An 11,338-nucleotide genomic window follows, 5' to 3' on the forward strand; every position below is an offset into this window, starting at 1 on the left:
CAAAACAAAACAAAAGCTTAAAGTGCCTGGAGTCATAAATTACTCGGATGCATGGTCACTCTGTTAAGTCCCAGGTCTCTGACTCCCCAGCCCTCTATTCTGCTGACTGGCTATGTTTGAATAAACCAATCGCATGTAACCGCGCCAACTCTCCCCACCCTCAGACCCTTACCCTATAAAGACCCCAAGCTTTTGGGCCTGGGTGTCGACTTCTCTGTCTCCTGCGTGAGATACGAGTCCACCCAGAGCTCTGCCATTAAAGTACCTCGTGTGTTTACAACAAGAAGGCTTCTCTGTCCTGTTTCTGCGGGACACCCACTCCTATGACCTGAGGACCCGAGGGAGTTCCTCACGAGGGGGTCCTACACCAGCTATCTATTGTCTGTACAACCCAGGGCATAGATTTCTGTGATAATCCCAACTCATGTCTAATAGACTATGAGTTTGATTGACTATCAACTTGTTAATCATCCTAAACAGTTTGAAATAGCAGCTATTTTAAATGAGTTGCCTAGGCACGATGCATATCTAAGAGTAACAAAATGAATCTGAAGTTTTGCATCAATATAAAAAGATTTATACCAATGAAAACCCTAAACTTGTTTCAATATGCCAAATTCTGTACCAATGTAAGAAAATATAACCCCAATTCTGCATCAAAATATGAAGATATGCCAGGCATGGTGGCGCATGCCTTTAATCCCAGCACTCAGGAGGCAGAGACAGGCGGATTTCTGAGTTCGAGGTCAGCCTGGTGTACAAAGTGAGTTCCCAGACAGCCAGAGCTACACAGAGAAACCCTGTCTAGAAAAGCCAAAAAAAAAAAAAAAGAAAGAAAGAAAGAAAAGAAAGACTCGGTCTCGGGGCTGGAGAGATGGCGCAGTGGTGAAGAACACTCATGCTCATGCAGGGTTCCATGTTTAATTACCAGTGTCTGCTCTGCACTGACCTCAGGCTCCAGGCACCTACATTGAACTACACACATGTGCAGTCAAAACAGTCATAGACATGAAATAAGTTGATTAAGTTTCTAGGAATCAAAACAGACTGGGGCTCAGCAGTCTCTTCCCGCTTCTGCCACAGCTCGCAACGCCTTGGTGGTCACCTTTGCGGCTCTGATCGCTTATGCCTTTGAGGTGACAGGATCCCATCCCTTTGTTCTGACTGGAAAGATCGCCGAGGGGCTCCCTCCAGTGCGGATCCCACCCTTCTCAGTGACCACGGACAATAAGACCGTCTCGTTCTCTGAGATGGTGCAGGTGAGCCGATGCAGAGCCAGCAGCGAGGCTGAGGCTGAGGTGATCCCTGGGTCCGTTCCTCAAGAAGGGGTGTCTCAGGAAAGTGAGGAGACCAAACAGGACTCACCCTCAGGATGACCCTTTGTCTTTCTGCTTCACACCCCTTCCTTCTTTGGATGCCGGGAAAGGATGCACTAGCCAGGCTCCTCTTAGCGCCTTTTCATGAAGAGGTGGTACTTACTCTCCAGTATAAAGTCACACTCCTGTAGCTGGAGCAGGTGGTGGCAGGAGCATGGGAATGGCTCAGCGACCTTCTCCCCTCAGGACATGGGGGCCGGACTGGCGGTGGTGCCTCTGATGGGCCTCCTGGAGAGCATTGCCGTGGCCAAATCCTTCGGTGAGATGCCTGTAACTCCCTTCCCACCCCTCCCGCCGGCTCACCGCCTCCTGGTTTGTTTGCCTATTCCTATTTTTAAAATCAGAACTTGAATGCAAGTGGTGTGGGGGGGGGGGTGAGGGAGCAATGGACATCTGAAACCTAAAACACAGAAGGCATCACAGGCTGAAAGAGGGCCAGCATAGCCCAGCCACTCTCAGAGTACAGTCTGAGCCAGAGCACAACCTCCCTAGCTCCCAGAGTCCAGAGAGAGCGCACTCGGTGCACCGTACACAGGGCTCTGGAGTGAGGAGCCCCATCAGCCGGCCCTGTGTGGATGTGTGAGGCCCTGGGTTCTGCTCCCACCATGCAGTGCTGAGCATGAAGTTCCATGAATTGGAATGAGATTGCACATTAAGGACCATCTCCTTCCCCTGCACAGCCTCTTAGAGCACGCACTGGCCACCTCACTGATAATAATGATGTCAAACCAGGAAGCAGTGAGCTGTGTTGTAATTGTTTTTAGTGTGATTTGTTGAATTGAAAAAAATTTAAGATGTATTATATAATTTTTAACTGTGTGTGCGTGTGTGCCCGCGATCATGAGTTCAGAGGCTATGAAGGAATCAGAGCCCACGGAACTGGAGCTGCTTTATTTGTTTGTTTGTTTAATACCAGGCCAAACTATGAACTCACTGCTAGACCAGGCTGACGTTGAATTCACAGAGATCTATCTGCCTATCTGCCTGTGGTTTAAATGGGCCACCATATCCAGCTGAAAAGTCTTAGTTTAATCAGGAGTATTGGCTGGACTTTAAACTTCAGTTTTAGTACTTGGCTCACAAAAGTCCTATTAATTTGACCCCTTGTTTTCTCCCACTGGCTCAGTATGTGCGGGGCCTTGGTCTTGCCTTTCTAAGGCAGGCTCTTCAATCCCTCACTTGACCCAAGTCGGCAGTTCTTGCAGCTCTGTGTATCAGTGTCTGAGTGTCTGTGTTCCGATCTGCAAACAGCGGGTCCGCTTTGCTGTGGGTACTGGCTGATTCTGAGGCTAAAACTCAGATAACAGGCTTGGTAGTGCAGCACTTGGCTAGCGCGTAAGGTCCAGGTTCCACCCCTAGCAACACACACCATCACTAGCGAAAATAATATGTGGTTTCAAAGCTCTGTATATCACGTTTCCTGCCTGGTCCTGGTTGTGCCTGGAATAAATTCCTTCTCCAGCCCTCCAGAACTTTGTCCCTTACCAAGTCAAACGCTTCGTTAAAATTTATTTAGTTGCTGGACATGGTTTCCTACTTTCACCGCAGCACTCAGAGGTAGAGGCAGACATGTCTCTGTGAGTTCAAGGCTAGCCTAAACACTTGCTCCTGCTTTTGGCTTTGTAAGCATTTCCCTTGTCCCTTCTGCTAGGACCCACACATAACTTGTTCTTGCACCTCAGTGACAGCATCCTTTCTCTTTAGCATCCCAGAATAACTATCGCATTGATGCCAACCAGGAACTGCTGGCCATCGGTAAGACCCGCTCTGTTCCCAGTGCCTGTGCGTCTGTCTGATTGCATCGGGTGTGGTGTTTGGGGGGTGGGGGCCTTTGGAATATCAGGTTGGACTTGTTTTCGTGTGCCCAGTCAGCTCCATGTCCAGCCCCTCCTCTATGAAAGCTGCGCCCTGTTCCATGCCCTGAGGAGAGCTGGAGGGTGCAGCCAGGTAGACTCCAGGCGAGTCTCCTGAATGCCTTTTCCTGGGTGAGCATGGGAAAACGGGGCTCAGGGCATTACTTCTACCTTTTCCCAGTAGAACCTCCCTCCAGGCAGGGACACATGGGTCAGTGAGAACTCAGGCAGGCCACTGGGCTCTGTGTGTCGCTTAGTAGCACTTTTTTTTTTTTTTTTTTTTGGTTTTTTCGAGACAGGGTTTCTCTGTATAGCCCTGGCTATCCTGGAACTCACTTTGTAGCCCAGGCTGGCCTCGAACTCAGAAATCCGCCTGCCTCTGCCTCCCGAGTGCTGGGATTAAAGGCATGTGCCACCACGCCTGGCTCCTTTAGTAGCACTTTCTTTTGTCCCTACAAACTAACTTACATACTGATGTGTTTTGGAAGAACACTAAAATTCTTTTTGTTTTAAAGATTTTCTTATGTATGGGAGTAGACACATGCGTGTGTGTGTGTGTGTGTGTGTGTGTGTGTGTGTGTGTGTATGTGCAATGTGGGTCAGAAGGCATGGGTTTCTGTGGAACTGGAGTTACAGTTATGAGCACCCTATGGGTGCTGGGAATCGAACCCCAGTCCTCTGCAAGAACAAGTGCTCTTAACAACTGAGCCTTTGCATCAGCCCCACACTAAGAATCTGAACTTTGATAATGGAACTGGTCTTAATATGTTGTGGGACCTGTGTGTTCATGCCTGGTCCTCTCCCCTTGTGAATGCCCATATAAGCCTAGTAACTACTGGGGCCACTCCTCTAAGAGGGCTGGCAGTACCCAACAAGCCAATGGCAGGGTTTGGCTGTGGCTGTTGGTCTGAACTTGTGAACGGGGGGCCCTATAGAGGGATCAGCTGCCTCTTTTAGCAGAAGAAATCTGCTTTCTGGCTCTGTAGTAGACTGTGCAGTTTAGTAGCTGACTTCACAGACTTGTTTCCATCCTAAGACCACTAGGGGGCAGGGTGACCCTGCGTGATCCAGTGTAGCCCCTGGTCTCTACCAAGAGGCCCTGGCCCTGGCCCTTTATTCTCAAAGTCCTGGGCTTGGCTCTGTGACCCAAGAGGTACTTAAGTCATTTCTAGTCTTTGAGGCTTTTTCTCATTTTTCTGTGATTCTAGCAAACCTTCAAATGACCCTTGGTCAACTCAGCCTGGCTGAGGATGTCGGGGACAGAAGGAAGATCCTAAAGGAATTAGGGTTACTCATAGCCGTTTTCATATTCAGTAATAAACGGTACCTATTAGGGAATGCAAGATAGCCCACCCACCCTGTCTGAGGAGCCGCTGGCAGCTATAGCTGCCGGGGACAGGGAGTCGTTTTTCTCCGGTGGTGTAGCTCCATGCTCCATGTCTAAGCAAGACACGTCACACCTGCCCTTTGGGATAGCGACTGGCTTCCTTATACTTAGTGCTTAGGGAAGTTCCAAGAGTAGGCCTTGAACCTTTGGTTGCCAGATTAGGTCCCTGTAAAGGTTAGTGTGAGATGGATGCTGGGCAGGCAGGGTGTGGTAGGTAGAGGCCAAGATCGTAGTTCTTGGCTCCCAACAAGGCAGCAGTACTGGCTTTCATGTAATAAGGTGTCCCTTGGGAAGGCAAGTGGCTGGCCTTAATCTCCAGTCCCTTGGCTTGACTTGGCATTCACAACAGCCGTATCTCAGGCACTCTCTTCACTGCAACCCTCACTGGGAGGTGGATGTCCTCTCCATGGGTACTGATAGTATCTTTAAAGCATCCCGAGGCCTGAGCCAGATCTACTTTAGACTTAGAATAGATGGGGCATGGTAGCCACGCCTGTGATCTCATGCCCAGGAACGAGGAACAGAAAGTTCCAGGTTCAAGTCATTCTCAGCTCATGGCCAGTCTGGGCTACCTGAGACCTTGTCTCAAAAAACAAAAGCTGGGCAGGGTGGTGGTGGCACACGCCTTTAGTCCCAGCACTCAGGAGGCAGAGGTAGGCACATCTCTTAGTTCAAGGCCAGCCTGATCTACAGAGCAAGTTATAGGGCAGCCAGGGCTACACAGAGAAACCCTGTCTCCAGGAACAATGACAAAAGCAAAATCGTTGGATTAGTTAGCTATACTCCAAGGTAGGGAATGTGATAAAGATTCGGTTCCTCTCCCTGGCTGAGCACAGGGGGTGAGGAACCCCGGGTCCCCTCTCCATCTTCCCCTGGGTGGACCTGCATTTGACTCCCCTCCTCCCTGCCTAGTGTTCCTGACCCTCCTGGTTAACTCTTCCCTCCCCAGGCCTCACCAATCTGCTGGGCTCCCTTGTCTCCTCTTACCCAGTCACTGGCAGCTTTGGGCGGTGAGTAGCCATGTTCTTTCTTCTTATATTTAGGGTTAGCAGGATCCAAAGACCCTTTCCCCCGCCACACCCTTAGTCATGTTTGACATTTTCCTCCTCTTCCTCCTTCCCCCCTCCTCCCCGTTAGTCCTCCAGGCATTCTAAAGGCCTTTGGAAAGCTGTGACCGTGTCCACAGGAAGGCAGTTTACACATGCCCCTCAATAGTCTCTGCCCTGCATTTAGTGGTACAAGTTCCTGGCCCACCCAAGTCCTCCAGGCATGCTGGCACCTGAGTTAACTCCAAAAGAAATTGAGGAGAGGGCCTGGCACAGTGACACACATCTTTATTTCCAGCACTTGGGAGGCAGAGGCAAGTGGATCTGTGTGAGTGAAGTCAGTTCCAGGGAAGATGTTGGAGAGAGGAAGAGAGGGAGTGGGAGAGAGAAATTGAGAATGGGAGATAGGAAGGTCTCAAGCTCTGTCCGGATGCATCATTTGGATGCAAGTTTTCCTGGGGTCCAGAGGATGGGCTGGGGGAGCTCTGAGACTGCAGGAGGAGCTATACCTTACTGAGGGCTGCAGGAGGAGGAGCTACACCTTACTGAGCAGAAACTGAGGGTGTTGGGGGGCAGAAAAGGGGAGATCCTAAAATAGTTGAGGTTCTTTTTTTTTTTTTTTTTTTTTTTTAAGATTTATTTTAGCTGTCTTCAGACATGCCAGATTGTGAGCCACCATGTGGTTGCTGGGATTTGAACTCTGAACCTTTGGAAGATCAGTCGGGTGCTCTTACCCGCTGAGCCATCTCACCAGCCCATAGTTGAGGCTCTTGATCCGTGCTTTTTATACTTAGCAATAAACAGTATGTATTAGGGAAAGCAAGACAGCCCACACACCCCTAGCTGAAGAGTTGTTGGCTGCTAGTGGCTGCCTGGGGGTGGGGAGGGGGAAGGTTGGGGGAGGAGGTGCAGGGCAAGGAGTTGTTTTCTACAGTGGTGTGGCCAATGGTCAGTAGCCATCTCTGTGGTAACAGACCCACACCCGGGGCTCACGCAGGAAGCCCTATTTAAACTAAGAGGGCAGTTTAACGGAGCCCTGAGGAAGAGGAAGGGGGCAGATGGCAAACAAAGCAACCAGGGAGATTGTCCCAGTCGCCCTCAGATAAGCCCACTCACTTCATTCTGGCGAGGGGACCCAGCCACCAGGTGTCAGCTCCACCACCCTCACCTCCACCTCAGGTCTCACGGAAGGTCAGTCGATGTGTGGGGCCAGACAGCTCCTCTCTCAGCCACCGGGGATTGATGGTTTCTTCCCTTTGCCTTCCAGGACAGCTGTGAATGCCCAGACAGGGGTGTGTACCCCGGCAGGAGGCCTGGTGACTGGTGAGCCCCACCCCCACCCCTTCTTTACCTTGGGCACCTACAGTGGAAATGGTGGAGGAGGGGAGCCCCATAGTTCTCTGACCTTGTACAGCAATCCTACCGAGGCTGTGTAGGTCCATAACTGTCCCGTGGATAATTAGGCTCCCCCATCCCTCAGGTGAGGCTGTATCATTCTGTGGGTGCTGGCCGGGTGGGTACCCCCTCAGATGACCATCTACCCCCACAGGTGTCCTGGTGCTGCTATCCCTGAACTACTTGACCTCACTCTTCTACTATATCCCCAAGTCTGCCCTGGCGGCCGTGATCATCACGGCTGTGGCCCCGCTCTTTGACATCAAGATCTTCAGGAGGCTCTGGCGCGTTCAGAGTACGTACGCAAAGCAGGCGGCCCTGAGGTGGTGACTGCGAACACGGAGGACACTTTTTTGTTATCCTCCCGGCCTGCAGCCCCACTGTGGGCTGGAGCTGTGGCACTCTGGTAAACTTGGAAGTATAGCCCTGGTTGTCCTGGAACTCACTTTGTAGACCAGGCTGGCCTCGAACTGAGAAATCCGCCTGCCTCTGCCTCCCGAGTGCTGGGATTAAAGGCGTGCGCCACCACGCCCGGCTCGTAACGGATCCAGAGTTAACGTTTCCTTCTTCCTCGTTGGCCAGTTGTCAGGTGTGGGTGTGGTCAGTTGTCCTGTGTCCCGGGTTTCATCTTTAGCACAGCCTTGAAGTGTATCAGTGTAGGTGAGTGGGATGTAGTTGATGTTCTCCAAGGAAACTGAGGCTCCATGAAGGGCAGGGCCTGCCTGTGTTGCCACATCAGAGGTGGAACCCCAGGCTGAGTTCATGTATCTTGTGTCCAGGGCAAGAAATCCTTTGGGTCTCCTGGAGTCACAAGACATACCACACATACACACACACACATACACACACACAGAGAGAAAACATACACACACACACTTACACACCCCCACATACATACACACACACTCTCACCCCCCCATACACACTGTGCCACATATATACATCCACAGACACACCACACACAGAAACACTCACATACCACACCATAGACACACACCCGGACACATACCACACCACAAACCCACACACATACCATACCATAGACACACGCTCACACAGATACATACCATATCACAGACACACACATCACACACACACACACACACACACACACAAACACATAATGCACACAGAGACACACAGCACATGGATACACCATACACACACACAGACACACACACACCATGCCACAGACATACCACACACAGAAACACATACCACAACATAGACACATACCTAGACACACACCACACACACACTCATACTCATACCATTTCATAGACACACATCACACACACACACCACACAAACACATAACGCACACAGACACATGCAACACATGGATACACCACACACATTTCTCTTTGTCGTCTTTCCCTGGATTCTCTGATGAACGACATCCTCTCCCCAGCCCCGCCCCCAACACCTACCTGCTCAGGCTGGAGGGCTGGGATGGGCAGACAGGTCCTACCCTGGTAGACGGGACCCATTCTCTACCTCTGCCCTTGGTAGAGGCCAACGACAACCCACGCCTTCTATTCCTGTGACCAGCTCTTCCTCTAGGGTGCTTTAGGGCTCTGACCACCCCTGTGAACCCCAGGAGAGGCTAAGTGGCTGGCCACTGGGCCATGGGGCTCAGTGAGCAGGGGTGGGGTGAGGGTTGCCCCTGAATCAGTTCTCCTCCTAGGGCTGGATCTGCTACCACTCTGCGTGACGTTCCTGCTGTCCTTCTGGGAGATCCAGTACGGTATCCTGGCCGGAACCCTGGTGTCTTTGCTCATTCTCCTGCACTCAGTAGCTAGGCCCAAGACCCAGGTAGGCTCAGAGTAGGGAGTGTGGGTGGGAATCCCCAGCCCCCGCCCTCCAAGCTTGCTATCATCGGTGCTCCTGAGGGAGGGCGATTTCCGATTTCCTATCTCTCCTGAATGTGGGGTGTTGGGGACTCTCCTGCCAGCTCCCACGCCTACTGTACCCCATATGCTAGGCTTGGGTCCGGGATCCCCCCTGGTGCAATGAGCGAAGCCTAGAAGACTCCTGTCCTGTCTGCTTCTAATGTTCACCCCCCCACCCCCATTCCAGGTGTCAGAGGGACAAATTTTTGTTCTCCAGCCGGCCAGCGGCCTGCACTTCCCTGCAGTTGATGCCCTCCGAGAGGCAATAACGAACCGGGCACTGGAAGGTGTGTGAGCCAGACAGGATGAGCACAGAGCAGCACACACTCTGGCAGTCCCCTGCACCACAGCCTTGGCACCCTCAGGCCCAGCCCCGGTGGTCACAGAGACATGCACCCGCTTTCACGGTTCAGGCATCTTTGCTTAGAGTGCGCTGCAGATAGGACAGCCTCCACTAGGCAGCAGTCCTGTGACTCCCCTACATCCTGTCAGTAAGGGCCATGTTTGCTTCTGTTCCTCTGTCTGGGGAACTGATGATCAGGGGAACCTGAGAAGGAAGTAGCTTTCTCCAGATACCCATTCTGTCCACCCTGGCCCCGTGGCTAGGTGACACCCTGGGGAATGGTCACGTGATGGACGCTTTTCACCACTGTCATGGCTGCAGAGCCCTGGGTTCGGCGCCTGCCCTGTGGCAGACTCTTGGCCTGTCTTCCCAGCATCCCCACCACGTTCTGCGGTTCTGGAGTGCACGCATATCAGCAGTGTAGACTACACCGTGATCGTGGTACTCGGTGAGCTCCTGGAGGACTTCCAGAAGAAAGGAGTCACCCTGGCCTTTGTTGGCCTACAGGTAGGAGAGCCAGGCCACCTTATGAGGAGCGTCCATAGCCTCCCAGGCTAGTGTGATACATGCGGATATAATTACGCCTACCTATAGTCCCAGTATATGCAGGAGTGTCTTAATTAGAGTTTTACTGCTGTGAACAGACACCATGACCAAGGCAACTCTTATAAGGACAACATTTAACTGGGGCTGACTTACAGGTTCAAAGGTTCCATCTGTTACCATCAAGGCAGGAACACGCCAGCATCCAGGCAGGCATGGTGCAGGAGAAGCTGAGAGTTCTGCATCTTCATCTGAAGGCTGCTGGCAGAATACTGGCTCCAGGCAGCTAGGACTAGGGTATTAAAGCCCACACTCACAGTGACACACCTACACCAACAAGGCTACATTTCCTAATAGTGCCACTCCCTGGACCAAGCATATACAAACTATCACAAGGAGTCTGAGGCAGGAGCATTGGCATAAGTTCAAGTCCAGCTTGGGCCATACATCAGGTATGAGGCTAGTCAGAGCTACAGAGTTAAGACTCTGTCAAAGGCCAGGCCGGCAGTGGTGGCGCACGCCTTTAATCCCAGCACTTGGAAGGCAGAGGCAGGCGGATTTCTGACTTCAAGGCCAGCCTGGTCTACAGAGTGAGTTCCAGGACAGCCAGGGCTACACAGAGAAACCCTGTCTCAAAAAACAAAAACAAAAACAAAAAAAACAAAAAAAGAAAACAAAAAAAACAGTTGCCTTGGTCATGGTGTCTGTTCACAGCAGTAAACCCTAACTAACTAGTTAACCCTAAGACGCTCAGGGTATCCAGCTAGGCCATCCACCACGCCGAGCAGAGCAGAGGTACCCTGGCCTGACCTCTATTAAAGTGTGCATGTGTTCTAGGTGCCCGTGCTCCGCACACTGTTGGCCGCTGACCTCAAGGGGTTCCGGTACTTCACCACTCTGGAGGAGGCTGGTGAGTGTGTGGAATATTCTTCAGCAAAGTGTGATGAATGTGGAACAGGATGGGTTAGGAAAGCCCCGGGCTGGGGCAGGGACCTGGCCTCAGGCACGTCCACCCTTTCTGCCCCGGGAGCCAGACCCTGTCTGCCTGTTGTTCCTTAAATCCCATTGAATGTAGGACCCAGCCTTATGTAGCATTTTCAGTACTTGATAAAATTCTGTTGTGTTTTGTAGAAAAATTCCTGCAGCAGGAACCAGGGACTGAGCCCTACAGCATCCATGAAGACTCTGTCCCAGAGCACAGGGGTCCCCTGCTCAAGTCTCCCTCTGGCCCCTGAAGGGCAGCTGATATAGGAAGGGTTTCTGGAAGGTTCTGTCACCATGACTCGGAGTCACCTGATACACTCACCAACCTGGCGGCGGGACTGAAAGGGCACTGCATAGGTGGCTCTGGGGAACAGCAGAGAGCCATGTGTGATTTCCAAGGTGTCACTTCCCTGCTGTGCCCTAAGTGTGAATATTTGAGGGCTGGGCTAGCTCCACAGTCTTCCAGAGAGAGAGAGAGAGAGAGAGAGAGAGAGAGAGAGAGAGAGAGAGAGAGAGAGA

The 11,338-nt window shown here is 51.7% G+C and overlaps 1 protein-coding gene across 1 annotated transcript in view; it reads left to right on the forward strand.

Annotated features, from left to right (window-relative positions):
• Positions 1-11,312, forward strand: part of Slc26a11 (solute carrier family 26 member 11) — a 19,662-nt gene extending 8,350 nt beyond the window's left edge. Inside the window, exons 7-17 of the mRNA XM_029546248.1 lie at positions 1,084-1,259; positions 1,563-1,635; positions 3,081-3,131; positions 5,566-5,626; positions 6,930-6,985; positions 7,212-7,352; positions 8,745-8,872; positions 9,137-9,236; positions 9,666-9,799; positions 10,673-10,745; positions 10,967-11,312. Of these exons, the coding sequence (XP_029402108.1) occupies positions 1,084-1,259; positions 1,563-1,635; positions 3,081-3,131; positions 5,566-5,626; positions 6,930-6,985; positions 7,212-7,352; positions 8,745-8,872; positions 9,137-9,236; positions 9,666-9,799; positions 10,673-10,745; positions 10,967-11,070 (1,097 nt within the window). The 3' untranslated portion in view covers positions 11,071-11,312. The remainder of the gene's footprint in view (positions 1-1,083; positions 1,260-1,562; positions 1,636-3,080; positions 3,132-5,565; positions 5,627-6,929; positions 6,986-7,211; positions 7,353-8,744; positions 8,873-9,136; positions 9,237-9,665; positions 9,800-10,672; positions 10,746-10,966) is intronic.
• Positions 11,313-11,338: the final 26 nt, after the last annotated feature.

Source organism: Mus pahari, chromosome 14 (genome assembly GCF_900095145.1).
Source record: "Mus pahari chromosome 14, PAHARI_EIJ_v1.1, whole genome shotgun sequence".
Classification (NCBI taxonomy): Eukaryota; Metazoa; Chordata; class Mammalia; order Rodentia; family Muridae; genus Mus; species Mus pahari.